General features: G+C 47.9%; 2 protein-coding genes and 1 pseudogene across 2 annotated transcripts; all 3 read left to right on the top strand.

Annotated features, from left to right (window-relative positions):
* The first annotated feature begins 648 nt into the window (after positions 1-648).
* Positions 649-2,649, top strand: LOC140213700 (uncharacterized). Its single transcript, XM_072284945.1, has one exon. The coding sequence runs from the start codon at positions 649-651 to the stop codon at positions 2,647-2,649; it is 2,001 nt and encodes a 666-aa protein (XP_072141046.1).
* Positions 2,650-7,364: 4,715 nt separating this feature from the next.
* On the top strand, positions 7,365-9,239 carry LOC140213699 (putative nuclease HARBI1; annotated as a pseudogene).
* Positions 9,240-15,470: 6,231 nt separating this feature from the next.
* On the top strand, positions 15,471-19,297 carry LOC140213698 (uncharacterized). Its single transcript, XM_072284944.1, has 9 exons — positions 15,471-15,670; positions 15,760-15,885; positions 16,366-16,525; positions 16,696-16,859; positions 17,112-17,320; positions 17,580-17,949; positions 18,035-18,131; positions 18,334-18,392; positions 19,288-19,297. Exons 1-9 carry the CDS (start codon positions 15,471-15,473, stop codon positions 19,295-19,297), a joined length of 1,395 nt encoding a protein of 464 aa, XP_072141045.1.
* Positions 19,298-19,953: the final 656 nt, after the last annotated feature.

The following is a 19,953-nucleotide window of genomic DNA, read 5'->3' as shown; positions in this document are numbered from 1 at the left end:
TCGCCGCGGCCTCATACGCTGTTGGCGGCGAAACAAGCTGAACCGCAAACTCCGCTCCCGTATCGAGGCGCTCACCACACAAGCGGCTGCATATTCTGTGCAGCTTGCCGATTCAAATTGGACCGACACCTGCACGAAGGCAGCAGGCCAGATGAGCTCCAAGAGCACGTGGCGACTCTTCCGGAGCCTTCTGGACCCCTCCACCACCCGTGGAGAAACACAGCGTCAACTCCGTCGCGCTTTGCGTGCCTATCAGGGCAGGACGGATCAACTCGCGAAAGATCTCTGCGACCGATACATTTGTCGCACGGTCGACCCCGTGGGCACCGAATACACATATTCTGGTTCCCCCAACTCCAACCTCGACGCTCCATACACGCTTCACGACTTGCGGGCTGCGCTGGCGAAAATGCGGCAGGGCACGGCTCCCCGCCGGGATGGCATCACAGTGTAGCTCCTAGCCAATCTCCCCGACCAGGCTCTTTGTCGCTGCTCCACCTTATTAGCTCGATATGGGACGGCTCGCCACTCCCATCAGAATGAACCACATCGCTGGTCACATTCATTCCCAAGCCGGGCAAGCCGGTTAGCATTGAGGCCCTGAGACCCATCTCTCTCACCTCTTGCGCCGGCAAACTCATGGAAACTATGGTCCGCGACCGCCTTTCCGCCTACTTGGAGGCTAGGGGGACCTTTGCCGACACGATGTTTGGCTTTCGCCCGCATCTGTCGGCACAGGACGTATTGCTACAGCTCCACCACGATGTCACAGAGCCGACTACTATGCGCCAAAATGAAAAAGCCGTTCTCGCTCTCGATCTTCGGGGCGCGTTCGACAATGTCAAACACAGTAGCATTCTCGCTAATGTTTGCACCACAAACTGCGGACAGAAGACTTTCGACTACATCCGCGCTTTTCTTTCTAATCACGCCGTCTTCATCCGCCTCGATTCCACCGAGCACGGCCCTTGCCCACTAGGCACACGGGGTACACCTCAAGGAGCGGTCTTGTCACCTCTACTCATCAACTTGGCCATGCTGAACCTCCCCTCCCTCCTGCAGAAGGTCGAGGGGATACACCATGCGCTCTATGCTGACGATATTACCATTTGGACCAACACCGGCTCTCCGGCTCAAATCGAGGAACGCCTACAACAGGCGGCCCTTCTAGTGGACACTTACGCCGCTTCTTGCGGCCTAGAGTGTTCCCCATCCAAATCGGCACTCTTATCAGTCTCCCGCCTACCGTCACCCCAGATTTCTCTCCCGTCCGGCCCTGTCCCATCGGTCCAGGATCTTAGGATTCTCGGAGTTCACCTCGTGTCCTCCCTGGACCCTAACGGTACCACAGCTGCTCTCCTACGCACCAGCGAACAAGTGAGTCGTATGATTCGGCGGGTCTCTACCAAGCGTGGCGGCCTCCGAGGGACCCAGTCCCTCCAGTTGGCCCAAGCGTTTGTGACCAGTCGTGTGCTCTATGCCTCACCATACCTTCGTCTGCGTCGTCACCACGAACACCAGCTGGATATTCTTCTCCGCTTCGTGTACAAGCGCGCGCTGGACCTGCCCATCGCTACTTCCAATCGCCGCTTTGCGGCCCTGGGGGTGCACAACTCCTTCGCGGAGCTGCGGGAAGCCCATCGCGTCAATCAACTGACTCGTCTGTCGCAGACGCCTTGCGGGCGCCGCCTGCTAAACAGACTTGGCCTCAGCTCAATCTCTAACCCGGTCCCTCCCTCCCCGATACCGGAACTCTGGCGCCAGAAGCTATGGGTGAAGTCACTCCCCCGCAACAGGAATCCCGAACAACACCCCGGTCGCAGGCAAGCGCGTGCCGCAGCCCTCCAGGCGCGCCACTCCGAACGCCCCGGCGTATTCTACGTAGATGTCTCGGGCCCTTCCCCCTCAGGTCACTTCACGGCCGCTGTGATCACCGAGGGTCACCACGTCGATGGCCTCTCGTTCAGAGCCGACACTGTAACTCATGCAGAGGAGGTTGCCATCGCTTTGGCCGCCTCCAACCCCACCACTCGCACTATCTTGACAGATTCGCGCTCAGCCTGTTCTCGATACATCCAGGGTTCCCTCACCCCGCTGGCGGCTAGTCTCCTTCGGGCCGCCTCCTGGCGTTTCAACCCTCACTCCATCAGCATAATCTGGACCCCAGGCCACACAGGTCTTCCCGGCAATGAGGCGGCGAATGCCGCTGCCCGCGCTTCTTTCCTTCGGGCCGCTGCCCCTTCATGTCCTGCGTCGGATCCTGGCAACTCGAGCCTCACACGCTACAGCGATATTCTGGATTATTATCGCACTTTGCGCCGACTCTACCCTAACCCTGCACGCGGTTTGGCGAAAGCGGACGAACTACTACTGCGCCGCCTTCAGACCAATACTTTCCTTAGTCCGGCGGTCGCTCGGCACTTCATGCCGGAAATCTCAGGCACGTGCCCGACTTGTCAGGTCCTCGCCGATACCTTTCACGTTGTGGCTTCGTGCCCCGCCACTCCACTTTCCTTTTCATCCCCTTTCCCCATCCCTACTAGAGAGGCTTGGGAGGAGAACCTGCTCGGCTGCTCTACCTTGGAAGCTCAACGTTCCTTGGTGGCGCGCGCCCGGGCAGCGGCCATCTCCAATGGCGTCCCGGAATAGGGGCTGCCACTCAGGCGCACAGCAAGCAACTCTCTTATTAACTTCCTGAATAAAATGTTTCTACCACCACCAGACGGGGCTTCCTTCACTCAAGGCGCCGTTGCGTTTCATGAACACTACTTCACCTTTCCTCCGCCAAGGAACGCCTTGAAAATGCGCCCTCGACTCAACTGAAGTGTATCAACCGAGAAAAGCGACTGCTATCGAGACTATTCTTGAATGTGCTTATCAAAAGTCCCATTATTTAAGAAAAATATGTGTTTCCGTTAATTAGTCTTCCTAATCAAGCAACTACACGGCGCAATGTACAACTTTAGCTCGGCAACGCTGCCACTGTGAGCGTTTGACTGATAGAGCAAGCGCGAGCTGTGTTTGAGGTCTGGCAACAATCGCATCCCAACAGCTGAGAACATGGCGCATGGCTGAGAACCAAGATTGTTTGCGCCGGCATTTGTCCGCTGCTCTTTGTTTCCTAGTGTTTCATTGGTGACTGACGTTGCGGTTTTTGAGCGCGGTTATGATGGTGACCGAGCCTGAATGAATTCTGAGGCCACAGATGGAACAGCCGATGGGCAGCTTTGTTTACCTTCAAGACCGAGTGGTGCTGTGAGTTTGCTGAAAGCCACAACAGGACAGAAAATATGGGTGAGTGAGCCATTTTTTTCATGGAAGCACAGTATGTCAATGCGGTTTTCGTGAGGTTGCCGTTGCGCTGTTGATAAGCCGTTTCCGATGTGCACAAGCCTGGTTGACTCCAGTTGCTCATGCTAGGGGTATTAATTAGTTCCTGAAACATATTCGAGGCAGCATAAGCTTGTGCAAAACATATATTTTTTTGCTAATTGGAACTTGTGGCAGATTCGGCACGGCAACCTGTTGTTGGTTTCGCTTTTTTGAACAACAATGTAGAAGCTACGGATCGGCGCCTGCATCCAACGATCATTCCAGTAACACGTATGAAATCTTTTGGTAGAGGAGAAGCAGTCATAGTATACATGTGGCAGAATGCGTATATGGTTGAGTGCGTAGCTCCGGTAGGTTGAGAAAAAAAGACGCGTTTTTTGAGTCCTGTACTTTGTTTTAGAAGCCGTGGTGGTCAGTCGGTTTGCTCAACTTGTAGCACATATGGTCAACGAACCAGCACTGGTGCCTGCATTTCCAGTGCTTCTTCATTTGCCATATACGCTACGCAATGTTTTAATTTTCCGAAAATTCGCTTGTCAATAGTTCATCACCGCCATTTGTCTTTTCGTCTTAGCTTTTTCAGTGTGCTATGTGGTAGCAACTGATCCACGTTCCATAAACTGCTTTCAAGTTCACGCAATGTCCACATTTTTTTGATTGTGCTACGTCTTTTCATTTCCGTTTCTTAGGTATACTGAATTTACTTAGCGCGCGAGCGCCTTGTCTACATAAATGTTTTGGCATTCTGGTGCTGGATGTGGGCCTTGGAAAGACCAGCTGATCAAAAAATCAACGCCTGTGCTGCACAGTAAGGCTTCTGGCAGACCTGAAAGCATCAATAGATATGGTGCAGCCTGTTGGAATTGCACCAGCTCGCTTCCCTGAAAGAACCTAAGTGCTGAAGAAGTACTTGACTAACCTACCCGGTGATTAGCCTGTGCTTATTTTCATAAACTTTCTAAAAATATTCCTGTTTCGTGTCCCCACATTCACAAAATGGCGAAATGGACACCGTGTTATTTCGAACCACAAACATGAAACAGCCATGTCATAACGAAATCAAATTAATCTTTTATTCCTCTTCAGCTGTCATATAATTTTTGCTTTAAATAGCATGAATATGATGGCCGAAGTCATCAGTTGCCCGTATTGCGTTGCAGTTGCGATGGGAGCTTTTTGCTGCCCACAATTTGTGATGCAACACTTTCGTAGCATTTGTAGCCAGCACTTCAGTATTTAGTGGTATACTGAAGCTACTTTAGCATGACCAAGTGTAGATTAAAAATATGCCATAGTTTTGATGGTCGACCTCAGCTTTTCTGAAATAACAGTGGTAATGCGCTCTATACTGTATTTTTCAGCATTGTCATTGTGACAGTCTGCATCACCATTTGGCCTATTCTGGGATTCCACAATACACGCTGCTACCCTGGCTTTTGTACCTCAGTCAATTGCTGAAGTTCTACAAGCCCCATTGAAGCCAACTGTCATCCGCATCCAATGGAAGAAACTCATTGTTCCGGCCGTCATAATTTATTTTAAGCTGAAGCTAGAAGCAGGGTAGAAACAGCACATATTCTTCAAGGATTTACCACTGCATGCCGTCAGGCTACTGTCTTGAACAGGTATGGTGTTTTATTCTAGAATATATTTGTCAGCAGCAGTACTCCTTCTGTTTATATCCTTGGAAACAAACAACCGAAGACACCAAAGACAACATAGGAGAAATTACTTGTACTTACTAATTGAATTAAAGAAATGACAATGGTAGTGAATGTGGTTGAGAAAACTTGCCATAGGCGTGCGATGCTCTAGCCAATTGAGCTACCGCGGCGCCGTTTTTCCGTCCACTTTCTTGTGCATTTATATTTTACTACTAGAACTACTACTACTACTAGAACGAGATCATACCCCACCTGCGGCAAGTTGTTTTTTCATCCACTTTCATTGCTATTGATTTATAATTTATTTATATCAATTTATTAGTACAAGTAATTTTCCCTATGTTGTCTTTGGTGACTTTGCTTGTTGGCTTCTCATGATATGATTATTAAAAATCGCGCGCCTCGGTTAACCCCCTTTCTTCTCCTTCATTACTGCTTCTGTTTGTAGGATAAGAGTTCACGCTGTATTGCATACTATCAAAGTACACAAAGGCGAGAATAATGTTAATTTATCGTTTTAGAGAAAGTTAATGCTTGAATTGACCAGAAATTATTAAGGGGTACATATTATCTTAATAAATATGACTGAAGGAAGGCCATCTGGATGAAAAGTACGATGACTTCAGCTACAACGTGTCTATGAAGGCAAATCCATGCAGTCAAACTGCTTTTAGTGGTGATGTTTGAGCTGGTAGGATGTCAGAAAAGTGATGGATGTTTTAAGCACAATATTTCGCCGGCTATCATAGTGCATCAGGACATTAAATAGAGCTCTCCTCGACTTGCACACCAATGCAAGCTAGCGCAGCACACAAAGCGCAGTTGGAAAGGCAGTTGTTCTTCGTGCGTGTGTTGGCAACCTGTTTCCTGCATAAGAGAAGGGGTCGGTAATAAACGTACAATGATGTTAAAAAAGGTCCATGAAAACTAGCTTAGGTACTGTATTCGTTTTCTTTAGTTTACGTTTCGTAATAATACTTTCGTTTAAGAAGCTTGTGTTCTATAGCGCGATTTTTTTACGTTGATTAGCTCGTACTGTTTTAATTTATTTTTATTTGCAAAGAAACATTTTTCAGCTGGTCTACCGCTTGCGCAGCAGTACCGACAACAGCGATCTAACACTTACATAATGAACCCTATAGAGAGCTGGGATTTTCGCAATAAAGGTATGCGAGATATATCTGCTACCACTTGCTAGCACTGTCTGTATTAGGAGCTGTCACTACACTGCTACGCCTTATTTATCGGAATAAAAAATATTGTGATGTACAAAAAATCTACTCTGTTGTGTTGTTATTCTGTCTCTTTTATTCAAACAAAACATTACGTTAACCTGTGTATACGTGCAGGTATAATTCTGAATGCCATTTCATGGTTGGTGACTTCCTCGTTGAGCTCGGATTTTCGTAGGGATGATAAGCTAATTAAACTGAATGGTCTGAAGCAAGGATTACGTAATTATTGCTTATGACTTTAAATTGCACCAACTGCACATGGTCTGCGTGAAATTACAGTACATTTATTATTTTCCTTAGCGCAACTGGCTGCATCAAATTAAAGAAAATTGTAAAAATGAAAGTGGACGCACCTGCTCGTTTATAGAGATGCTCGCTTTGCTGCGGTGTGCTTCGCCGTCCTTGCATTAGCGTAGCCAGTGACGATCTACCCGAGCCCAAACAGCGCCGACGGGGCGACTGCCGGCGCTCGCGCAAGCAATACGCGCACTAATGACAGGAATCTTCGTAGTTGTTTTCTTTTGATAAGATCGAAGTCCGCCGCAGGTATGTATCACGTCGTGCTTGAACTGATGCGGCTTTGTGCGATCAGCCGCGAGAAACACGTGAATGCACTGATGCCGATAGTAGTTTTGGAGCACTGGCGCGAAGAATACCCCTATGCAGGTCATCAACTGGCTCATGCACGGAGTGAGACGACAGTCACTGCACTAGCTCGCAGTCTTCTTGACAGGACGGCCGATCTGTCTCGGCGCCGCAGTGGAATAATTCCAGTGACGAAGCGCTCCAGAGGACTGCAGTGCACCGGTCCCTAAAACGAAGCCCTTGAAAATGCGCAGCATGATTAACCTAAGAAAAGCTACGGAGGCAACTGGCGCCCATCGGAAAAAGCTGACGAGGCGAGCAACAGATCGCACGGCAGCCATGTTTACACACTAACTTCACTCGAGGAGCGATTCAAGGTAGCTGCGAGGCTACCTTGAGATTCTCGAGTAAAGCGCTCGAGCTTTCCTTCACTCAAGGCGCGTTTCAAGTGGAGGGCGATTTGTGAAATGAAAAACCGCCCTCAAGGAGCATTTCGAGTGAAGGGTCAAGTCGAGGTGCGTTTGTGAATACGGGGGTGAGGGACCGCCTCAATCCCATGGATCACTTCACCAACAGCGAATTTCTCGCACGCTATCGGTTCACGAAGTGTACCGTGAAGAAGCTGCTTGGCTGCCTGCCACTTGAACAGAACGCCAGCAACCGTGGCCACCCTCTGCCACCAATGCTTCAAGTTCTCGCTTTACGCTTTTATGGAGCGGGCACATTTCAAGTTGTGACAGGTGACCCAGTGAACGTGTCGCCACCGACAGTGAGCCGCGTCGTCGAACATGTGTCACGACTAATTGCTGCGCACTTGTTCCCCGTCGTCGTGAGGTTTCCGAGCACAGAGTTCCGTGCGACGATGGTGGGTTTCTACCGCATTGCCAAGTTTCCTGAGGTGACGGGGTGCATAGACTGCACCCACATCCGCATCAAGGCACCGGGTGGGCCGAATGGCGAAGTTTACCACAATCAGAAGGGTTATCTCCATTAATGTACAGGTAAATTGCTACCTCTTTTCTCTATATTAGTACAGCATTAATTCTTAAAGATACAGTCATGTGTTAATGTCTACGAGCTTCAATAAACATTATACTGGCTAATTGGATCAGTCATGGTAGGAATCAATTAACTCCATTCCGATCCTTTTCCTGCTCCAGATAATGACATAGCGCATTTCGTGGCAATGCGCGGTGATATGGCCGAGTACATGAACATTGGCGTAGCAGTAGTTCTAGACGTTTTTATTTTAGAAGACAATCGTACATATTGGGGCTCTTCTTATCTTTGAATTTCTTTAAGTGACCAAAAGTATGGCCTTGCGATTCTAAAAAGCAGTGATTGCTTCTGCTCAGAAAAAAAAAAACTATCGCGCATGTATGAATTGCGTGGCTTACATTCACTTCAGCTGAAAAAAAATAACACTCGATTCTTCTTTTTTTTTTTTCATTAGATCACTGCAGGGCCGCAGCTGCAATTTTACGACGTCGTGTCTAGCTGGCCCGGATCCGTGCATGACAGCCGCATCTTCGACAACAGTCGTGCACGTGTTCTCTACGAGACAAAACGAGTGCCTGGACTTCTACTTGGCTATGCTGGCTATGCATGCATGCCCTTCCTCATGACCCAACTAGCTTCCTCCGGACGACCGAACAGCCCCGAGAGCAAGTGAGTACCGCTGTATAAACCAAAAAGCACAATAATACTTATGTAATTACGTACAGTTTCTTGCGTTTGAAGGTTTAATTAGAGTAAGCGTGAGAGATAATTTAGTAGTAATGACGTAATTTTGCAAAATATAGCTTTGTATTATTACCTTCATCTATTTGATGCAATCTGTTCTTGCTGCACTGAATACAAGACGCAATACACTTAACATATTAGCTGCAACAGCTTTGACGACTAACCTGCTTATGATGCCAAGGTATAAAATGCGTCTCAACGTAGTTAGCGTAAGTGTAAACTAACATTGTCTGTGTTACACAGGTATCAAGCCGCTCACATCCGCACCCGCAACACTGTAGAGAGAGCTTTCGGTGTGCGGAAGCCTCGCTTCACATGTTTGGACATGGGGCTTCAGCACTTGACAGAGCGTTCTGCGGTCATTACGACAGCCTGTGGTACCCTGCATAACCTGGCAGTCCTGAGGCAGGACCCGGAACCTCCAGCTGTGGTGATCGCACAACACTTGAGGCGGCAGCAGCCTGATGTGGCGAGGCAAGCTGACACACTGCATGGATCACAATGTCGAATGAGGCTTATTGCTCGATAATTTAACTAAAACATCATAAAAGTGAATTTGCACCTGCGTTCATCCAGATTTCAAAATGAGTACAACTTGGAAACTCCAATTATGTGCAAGTCAAGACAAGAAATGCCATCAAAGTGCAAGCACACTTTACTGCTCAGGACACTCCTTTAGTACTTCCTTCATATGTATATTTTCGTGCTTTTTTCGTGTATTGTGTATATTATTGCTTATTCGCATCAGTAGTTTCATTCACTAACCGTAGCTGCAGCTGTATCATACTTCTTACATATTAAGGCATACACGTGTGTGAAAATACAATGGCACGTTTAGTTTTATGCCTGCTGGCTTTATGCAAGTTGCTGCTTCCTGGCCTGTAATTCAAGAAACAGCATCTGGTGCTCCACGTCACCGCGCCACTTTTGCTGCTCCAGCTGCTGTTGCCGCAATTGCACTTCGATTTGGTGCAGTTCCTGCTTCCGTTGCTCGTCCATCCTGTGACGTTCTCGTTGCTGGAGGAGATGCTGCCGACGCAAGCGCATCTCTACAGAGTGCAGTTCTGCTTTGCGCTCCTGATCTTTCTGAAGCGCCTTCAGTCGGGCAGCTCCTTCAGGTGCGAGTACCCGCTCCATCGCAGCTGTGCGGCCTCGTGCTGGTCTCAGTTGCTGAGGTGTGTCAATGAGAGCCGCAGCGTCTGAAGCTTCCACTCGAGCAGGTGTTGGCACTGCATGTGGCGTGGTCTCAGTCGTCGATAGCGGCACGGTACTGGGACCTGCCAAGACAGCACTTTCCTGAGCCGGCAGGGGTGCCTGAATTGGATTATCTGCACACATAAAACAAACATTACCTTAGAGCCTAGGAGGCACTACAGTTGAAAACTCATATTTGTAAGCAATGTCGATTAACAGTTTGAACATCTTATCAATACAAATACACATACATGCAGGCACACTATTCAGACAGCCACAAGTGATCAGTCACACACGGTAATGGAAAGCGCTAGTGGCTCTAAACTGTAACCCAGGCCAGCAAGTCAAAACAAAAAGTAAACAGCTTATCTATATGATGCCCTCCAAGTGTGTTAGTCGCAGAAATAAATAGGAAAAGCGTGTTCCAGTCTAGACTCAGTGCTGCCGTATCAACAGACTAAATTTTCACTACTAAATAGTGGCAACTGATTAGCATGCAATTTGAAATAGCAATAGATAAAACTTCACTCTGTAATGTTTGTGACAGATGTTAGTTACACAAATGTGCTGTCAAAGGAGGCTCAATTCCACACAGATTCCAGAGCTGCTGGACAAGCAAGCTAGTTTTACTGCTGGCTGGATGCGTCTCAACTGTAGCATGAATACCCGCCGTGGTTGCTCAGTGGCTATGGCGTTAGGCTGCTGAGCACGGGGTCGCGGGATCGAATCCTGGCCACGGCGGCCGCATTTCAATGGGGGCGAAATGCGAAAACACCCGTGTACTTAGATTTAGGTGCACGTTAAAGAACCCCTGGTGGTCGAAATTTCCCGAGTCCCCCACTACGGCGTGCCTCATAATCAGAAAGTGGTTTTGGCACGTAAAACCCCACAATCTATCTAACTGTAGCAGGAAATTTTAAATAACGGGAGAAACAACTTATCTGATGATGCCTGCTACATGTTAGTCACAGAAATCAGCTGCAAAGAAGACATGTCGCCAGGAGCCGGTGCTGCTGGAGGAGCATGCGCATGAGCGTTACAACCGAAGGCGCCCGAGCTGTAGAAGGCGACACGCCCGTTGCTTCTGATAGAGCGCGGACTTCCGAAGCGGGCTGTGGTACCACAGGGGTAGTGCCTGAAAATACAAAGGAAGCAGAACTAGTGCCCCACAGGCCGGTGGTGCAATCAAAAGAGCATTCATGTATTGCAACTTTACTGTAGAGGCACTTCTGTTTGCCTGCTTGCACACTTATTTTTGCACATGTACGCACAGGAACCACAATGAATGTCTTCATGTTATCAGCATTAAAATTTGATAACAGGTTGTAGGGGGCACATTGCTGGCACTATGCAAACACAGAGGCACCTTGAAAAGAATGAGAGACGGAGACTGCGCGTTCAAGTGCATGCTAATTTTGCAAGACACAAACAAATTGGAAAAAAGAGGCTGCCCTTCACGAACAGGGGCTTCAGCAGCAGCCAAATGTTCAGTTGACTGGCAGAGTGAAGCATTTCAGCCATGGCAGGTGAAAGTTATCGGCTTACTGACAGGCCAGCTATTTCCTGCGCTGGAAGTAGTGCTATGGAAGAGAGGATCTGCATATAGAAAACAACCAGGTTCAATTACAGCTCTAAAGGGGTGCAAGCCTATCAAACTAGCCTTGATCTTCGTATTTATTTATGACACACAAAGACACCATAAGCTTAATAAAAATACTCGCCCATGACAATAATTTGGTGACGTAACAGCAAGATGCTGGCACAACATGGCGTATTGCTGACAGACACGTAAATTTTAGTGAAACAGACACACAAGCCGTGTGAACACCTGCGCCAGCTGCGTTACTCACAAAAATAAGCGACACAAAAATAGAACATCTCACAAACAGTATACATGCATGCAGACATATCACAACGCAACAGCAGCAACATGCCAATTAACAGTTTTTGCCAAATCTGGCTTCACTAAGCCACTCGTCCGTGCTGTCTTCATTTCCAGATACCATAGCCTCAAAGATGCGCGCAGCTGGTAGAGACAGCACTGGCTGGTTGATATGGGCTCCATCGCTGTCATGTGGGTTTGGGAGCCATGTTTCAATGTGCGAGGCAACCGCCCCGACAAACGCCAATGATGTGCTCATTGGCAGGCAGGTAGGTGGTCCCCCCCCCCCCCCCCCCCCCGACGTAAAAAAGTGTAAATGCATGTGCACATTCAAAATTACAGGTTACAAAACAACGCGCACACATAAACGCAACGAGCAGATTATCGAACGGCAACGTCAACATATTTGATAATACATACAGATACTAGCTACGCTTTCTGATTATGCCGATAATTATTCGCGTGCGCATAACCTGGACAGAATATTTGTCGTTAACCTGACGCCAGCAAAATGATATTTTTTGCACTTTGCATTACCATTATTAATAAAATTGTGCAGTAGCTCGGGGATACGCTGCGTATACTAGAAGGGGGGCGGGCGGGGGGTTGAGTGGTTCAATGGTGCCGAGGCTGTAAATAATTCTTTTACACATTTATGCACCGTAGTCTTCAGACCTCTGCGCTGCTTAATTTTGCCAAGCAAACTCAAGGTGAAGTTCTCAGCTGTTGCGTGCAAATCCCGTTTTTATTCAGAATCTTTCTTCTTCCATTGCGATTTTTCATTGTCCCACAGCTTCCGTAGCTGCATCACTGTGACGCGACGAATGCCTGGTTGTCTGTTGTATCCTTCGGCCAGCTTCTCCCAGGCACTGTCCTTGGCGCGCTTCGATGTATTATCAGTTTGGCGGTTTTCTATAATCGTTCTGTGCCTCACCACTAGGTTACGGAGCAGTTCCCGTTCTTCATGCGTGTAGACAAACCTCGACACGCCGGTTTTATTGCCCCGACGATTAACGCAGTCGTCGCTATCGATGCTCATTTTGAACATAAAAAGGCGCACAGAAGACGGCAGAAAAACAAAGCTGACAGCACGAGCAGCAGCCGGCAACAGAAGCATGCGCAAGCGAACCTTCCGATTTTTACGGATTGTGCTCTGGCACGACTTGGCCAAGCTTCGCTACTGGCCACTTTTGGCTACATCAGCGTTTCATTGACCAATAATTATGTTGCAAGTGTCGTAAATTCACAGATACATTTAAGAAAACTTTATCAATTACAATAAAAAAACATGTCATAAACGTTTAAAGTGTTTTTCGCTGTTTTTATTGCAACATGTAGTCATTTACTCTCGTTATCAGGAGGCTATCCGGAAGTTGCTCACCGTTGAAGTGAAGGCCAGTTTCTCAAGCTGTCCTTTAGCGGAGTAGTTTTCAAGTAGTGTTCACGAAACGCAGCGGCGCCTTGAGTGAAGGAAGGCGCGTCACCTTGACTTGGCGAAGTCAAGGTAAAGCGCCAAGTGAAGGCGCGTTTAAGAATACGGGGGTAAGACCGATTTGGCTTACGTCTTGCGTCGGCAAAGTCATGGAACACGCAGTTCTCAACCACGTGACCGACTTTCTCGAAGACCGTGACGCGTTCCCGCACACCATGCTAGGATTCCGCCGCAACCTCTCCTCACAGGACGTATTGCTTCAGTTTAAACACCAGATTGTAGACGACACTGCCAGCTCCACTAAGGCAATCCTCAGCCTAGATATTAAAAAGGCCTTTGACAACGTTAAACACGAAGCAATCTTAAAAACAATTAGATCATTAGGACTAGTCCAAAGAACGCATAAATACGTTAGAGATTTCGTCGCGTGCAGGCGTGCATGCATCGTCGTTGGCGACGAGGAATCGCCGGAATTTGAGACGAGTCCGTCCGGCACGCCGCAAGGATCCGTCATATCACCATTACTCTCTAATTTAGTTCTACTCAGTCCACCCGAGAAATTGACAGAACTAGAACGATTGCATCACAGTCTATACGCGGATGACATCACCCTCTGGGTTCCTAGGGGAGGATGTGACGGTCACGTCGAGCGAACGCTACAGGCAGGAGTAGATGCGGTCCAGAATTACTTGCGTGGAACGGGCCTCGAGTGCTCGGCTACCAAGTCCGAACTGTTAATCTAGAAACCCACAAGGAGAGGTCGGGAAACCCTGCGCGACGAAGAACGGGAATACTCCTAAATACGTATTATATTGGGAAATGGCACTCCCGTACCGCACGTAGACAAAATTAGAATCCTGGGGTTACACCTGCAGACAAATGGCCATAACGGAGAGACGGTGCGATTACTTCGTCGTTCGGTAGATGACACGATCCGAATCTTGCGTCGCATCACGAATAGACGCAATGGTATGCGTCAAGACAGCGCGATTCGTCTCGTGCAGGCATACGCGATAAGCCGCATAACGTATGTTGCCCCCTACCTTAAGTGGATAGGGTGCGAAAAAAACAAGGTCGAATGCATGATACGAAAGGCTTTCAAGAGGGTGGTCGGCGTTCCACTCAACGCGAGCACCGACAAGTTTCTAGAGCTCGGGCTTCACAACTCACTTGACGAGTTAATCGAGGCACACGACATTGCGCAATACGAACGATCAACTAACTCAAAAGACAGGTCGATGGACCCTCGAGTCACTCGCCATCGCGTGCCACACTCAGCATGGAGAAAACATGGTGGCTCTGGCCTCGGTCCGCGACCGCCTGACCATCCCGCCGCTTCCCAAAAACATGCACCCGATGCACCAAGCCGCGAGACGCAACAAACGAGCAAGAGACCTTCAGAAGAAGTTTGGCAACAGCTATTCCAAAAGGACTTCTTGGGCAAGTTGGTGCTCAGATTTCCTAGGTATACATTGTGGCGCTTGGCTGTTGGCGTTGGAGTTTGTGGCGATGCTGTTGGCGCTTCACTGTCTTCCTTTCTTCTGTCCCTTTTCAAGAAATGTATTTTGCGCCAAAATGTATACCTAGCAAATTTGGCAACAGCAGCGAGGCGGTGTACGTAGACGCTGCGAGACATGGAGGAGAGAGAAGCGCACACGCGATCGCAGTTGTAGACCGCACGGGTAAGTGCCTCGCGAGCGCCACGGTGACTACGGGACACACGGAGGCTGCCGAAGAAGCTACGATAGCCCTAGTGCAAAAAAAAAGAGGTAAGGCGTGCAGACAGGACACAAGAGTAGAGAAGTGGACAACACGTGTTGTCCACTTCTCTGCTCTTGTGTCCTGTCTCCACGCCTCACTTCTTTTTTTGCATTATGATCCTTACCAACTAGCTCAGCTTTCAGTCGTTCTAAGGTAGTCTTAGCACTGGCCACGGTGCCGAGTGCTGCGATCGTGATCAGCGACTCGCAGGCGGCAATCCGCGGCTTCCCGCGCGGCCGCGTCTCGTATGAAGCGGTCCGCATACTCCAAATTTGTGACGACAGCGAATCGTCGTCGCCCTCGCAACCTCAAAATTCTACGGTCTTCCTCCTCTGGACTTCGGAACACACCGATGTCGCGCTCGCGGGCAATGAGGCGGCCCACGCCACGGCTCGAGGAATGGTACGCCCACACTAGCGACAAAAACGCGCGCGACATGCCGCACGCGGCAAGCGCCCGCGCGGCCGACGCGCGCGGGCAAGTCCACAGTCGCGTTTTGCGGCACGCGGCAACGGCGCGTGGAGTCACGCGCTGTCTCGTTCCATTCGATACTTCTCGTGACAACGCGCTCTCCGTTCTGCCGATTTCGTGTTCCATCGGAAGTGTCTGTTTTCTTGCGCTACTGCCGACCACGCTCAGGCATGTCGGATACGGACGAGGAGCTACTCGTGACTGTGAACACTATAATACTTATTTGTGCTTTACTTGTGCGACGCCGACGTGCCAGAAAGCGGACGAGAAGGTTTTGGGTGCGCTCTATATGGCGGTACAGGGACACCGAGGGCCAGGCGCGTACTCTGCTTCCCCGCCTGCGCGCGAGAGACGAAGGATACTTCAGAGAGTAAGTGGGATCGATAACTACTTTTTCGATTAGGTGCGTGCCACCTGCAGATCATAAAATCTCACAAATGATTGCGCCGTTTCTTGTAGCTACCTGCGAATGCCGCCGAGTGTCTTCGACACTTTGCTCGGTCTCCTGCGGCCCCTGATTGAGCGGCAGGCGACAGCGTTCCGGGATTCCATTTCTGCTCATGATCGACTAGCAATGATGATACGGTAAGATTTATTTCAATCCTATTTCTTTCTGTAATGTAGGAATACGGAATGTCTATGCTACACTTGTACCGACACCTAAATGGAATCCTATTTACGCACGGGAAGCTTAGCGCACAGCCCGTGGTTTCAGTGCGAGATCAACGCACCGAAATGCCTCTGTCCCGTGCATTGGTGCACGCTCAAGAACCGTAGGCGACCAAAACTTCCCTCCCCCCCTGCTTCTGCACGCACGCACACGCTTACTTATGGCGTGCCACATGATCAGTTCGTTGCTCTCGCACGTCAAGCCCGAGTTTATCATCATTCAGTATTTTCGGTTGTGCAAAAATGAACGGGCTAGTCAGCAGTTATTTGCTTAACTGTGTATGTTATTATTGAAATTATATTTGCATTGTTAGTGTGGAATACCCAGATAATATATTGTAGAGCACAGTGTTGAGTGTTAATTTCAAAATAAAGGTTTATATGAATTTTTTACAGGTTCCTTGCGAACGGAGACACCTTCAGGAGCTTATCGTACAATTTTCTAACAGGGAGGTCAACGGCATGTGAAATTGTCATACAAACAACTTCCGCCCTTTGGGATGTTCTTCAGTCAACATATTTAAGGTTTCCGGCAACTTCCCAGGAGTGGCTAAAGGTAAGCAGAGAAGCTGTGTAATTTATGTTGTCTGAAATCTGAGTAAACAAGGTATAGCAGTGCTTTCTAAGGATACCGTGCAATAGTTCAATATAACATCGTTCTGTATCACGAGTTTGTAATGGTCGAGTACGTAATATGGGTGATAGGTTTGCCTTTGCTATTTTCAGATCGCTGCAGACATGGAAGAATTTTGGCACTTTCCCAATTGCATAGGAAGCATCGACGGTAAACATGTGCACATCCAATGCCCAGACAACTCAGGATCGATTAATTTAAATTATAAGAAAACATTCAGTGTGGTCCTCCTAGCTGTGTGTGATGCACATTACAAGTAAGTCAATTCTTTCAATGCTTGGAACTTTACTGTGTTGATTTCCTCAGCTTGCACTCAAGAGGTCTCATGTCACCACAGCAAGCTCAACTGTCAGTGTGCTCCAATTTGCAACAGAAGCCTTTGCAAACTTTGTGTTTATTAGAAACTTAGAATAACAGATTCAGTACCCAATTCCGTAGGCAACTGTAAAATAAATAGAGAATGTACAGGGGTGTATTCTTTATTGTATTAATGTGTGTCTAATTCTAGGTTCACCTATATAGACATTGGCCATTACGGCGGTCAAGGTGACAGCGGGATCTTTCAGCGATCACCTCTGCTGGAAGTGCTGGAAAAGGGTTTGCTGGGCATTCCTCAGCCTAGGAGCATTAGCTCAATAGGTCCCATTCCATACCACATGGTTGGCGATGAAGCTTTTCCGCTGAAGTCATTCATGATGAGGCCCTATCCAAGACGAGGTCAGTTGGAAGTTATTTCCACTTGATATCTCTGCCTTTAACACACTCTTTATGCTGCTTTTCAAGTAAAGTATGGTGTTCTGATCCTTTTATAATGTTCATTAAAGCTACATTGAACTCTGCATGTAAATTGCAAACCTTTCAGTTGACATAAATCAGTGAGATATAAGTCTGCACGATAGATAACACTGGTTTAGCCACTTCGCACATATAGTAAAATGAAGAATTGCTTGAGGTGTACTGTTTTCCTTTTTCTCAGAGCTGCAGAAGTTCAGGAATGACCCAGCTCAGCGGCAAGAGTACCTGAAAAGGGCAACATTCAACTATCGCTTGAGCCGAGCAAGACGGTTGATTGAAAATGCCTTTGGAATCATGTCAAGCAGAGGGAGAATTTTGCGGCGACCATTTCGGGCATCGGAGGAAACGACACAAAATATTGTGAAGTCATGTGTTGTATTGCACAACTTCCTGCTGAGTTCGCCGCAATCGCGATCTGCATACAGCCCACCGGGTTTCACTGATCATGAGGACTGGGAAGGCAACATTGTAGAAGGATCCTGGAGAGCTGGCAGTGACAGTCTGCCGGGCATGGGGGACCTCATCACTATGTCTGGTTATCATTCAGCAAGGTAAACTATCTCGCAAGGGAAAGCATGCACAATCAGGATTCCCTTGTTTGGCCACTGATGGTGCTGCATTTTGTTGCTTTTGCAGGACAGCTATGGATATGCGCAACCACTTGGCAACCTACTCTATGAATGATGGACGGGTGCCATGGCAGGAGAGGATAGTGACCCGCGCGGGAATACAGGTAATGATGCAGTTTTCAATCATTTGCTCAAAACATTTTGCAGGCACCAAAATTCACAATAATGCTGCACAAATTGGAGAGCATTCTTTATTGCCGGAATGTAGCACGGTATTCATTCGGGCAGCTCCATTTCGGCCTCAAAATTAAGTGAATGGATCTTAAATAGTATCTCTGAGCGTTTCCTTGCCGGAAACTTTCGCAGCTTTGGGGCCATCCAGTTGACCGCCTCCTGGCATTCGTCTGGTTGGCTTTCGGCCCTGGGTACTCCAAGCTTCCTAGTACTCTCAATTCTGCTCAGTGTGCTGCTGCAGCTACCCAGTGCTTCCTGTACAGCTTCTTCAAACGTGTCATTCTTTCTTCTTTTACTGTAATGACAATGCCGCAGTTTTCATGGGGAGTTACAAACACACAAAATGTTTTGAAGGAAAAATGAACAGCAGAGCTACCGTGACTGTGATGCCGAGGAAAGTCGCACTTGGGAAGGCTGCGCTGGCGGCTGGGCTCTGTTTGTGCCACTGTTGGACCTTGGTGACGCATGAAAAGAAAAATATTATCTGTTAAGAGAGATACAATGTAACATTCCTTGAGACAAGCTCACCCGGAAGATGCTGCAGCCTCAGTCGGGGTTGGACTGAGCAAGCTAAAATACATAAAGAATGTGTTTCGATGAGACAACAGGATATGAAACGTCCAGTATGTGGTGCACAGCATTTTACTGCCAGCAAGACAATTTATGCAATACATTATCCGTCTTTGTAAGTAATAAACTATTTCATTTAGCAAGTGTGTTTCATGCATGTGTGTTCTATGATTGATCATTCACAATAAATTCACAAGTACCCACCCACAGCTCTCTTCATCATTTGAATTGAACATAGGTGTTCTCCCAGAGCATCTGCATTGACATCAACAAATAATAAACAGAAGTACGTAGACGTGCTACATGGTAGTGCTAACAAAATGTGACAAAGCATACATTTCATCCAGCACTTCTTCAGCAGGCGATGGGCTGGGCCAACTGCATATAAGATTTATCTATGTTGAATGAATATTTGTCAGAGTACCACATGCAGGTCCCAGTACGTAAACAGAAAGAAACAAAATACCAATCGCCTTCAGCACTGCTGGTTGACAGTGCCTCTTCGGCCTGCTGCAGGTGTCTGTGAGGGCAGGAATCATTATGCAAACACCTAATTTAAGCATTCAAGAACAAAGTTAAATATAGGATTAGCACGTACCCATCTTGTGGCAGTGAGATATTCGTGGTTAATCTGGAAAGCAACCACACAGCGAGTATTGTATTCCACGATGCACACACATAGGTTAACATTTCTCAATTATGCGGCTACATGCAAATAATAAACGCTGTCCTGCATCGTACCGTAAAACCCCCGAGCAACAAAATAATGAAGCGTAACAGTGAGAGTAATTTAATAGTTTTATAATAACTGCTTCGATAATGTCGCCTATGCGAGAGCAGTGAGCTATGAGTTTGCAAGCACGGGATATCGCAGCCATCAGACGGGGGCAGGAAAATATTGAAAATTGGAGTGGTAGGTATGTGGCAACAAATGCAGTCACTTTTTACATGGAGAAAGGGCGAGCGCACGGCCGGCAGAAAACAAAACCGCGAGCAACCGAGTTTATTATTTCTACGTAAAAATGACATGCATGAATGTGTTCTAGGATGAATACTCCTTATTTAACGAAGAAATACAGAAATACGTCCGGCCGTGCGCCGCACGAATGCGCCTAGCGCACGGCGCGTGGGCACATGCCTCTTGAATGTATCGAACAATACAGCGCCACTCTTGAACATGAT

This window comes from Dermacentor andersoni, chromosome 10 (assembly GCF_023375885.2).
Source record: "Dermacentor andersoni chromosome 10, qqDerAnde1_hic_scaffold, whole genome shotgun sequence".
Lineage (NCBI taxonomy): Eukaryota > Metazoa > Arthropoda > Arachnida > Ixodida > Ixodidae > Dermacentor > Dermacentor andersoni.
This window is presented reverse-complemented; position numbering and strand designations above follow the sequence as displayed.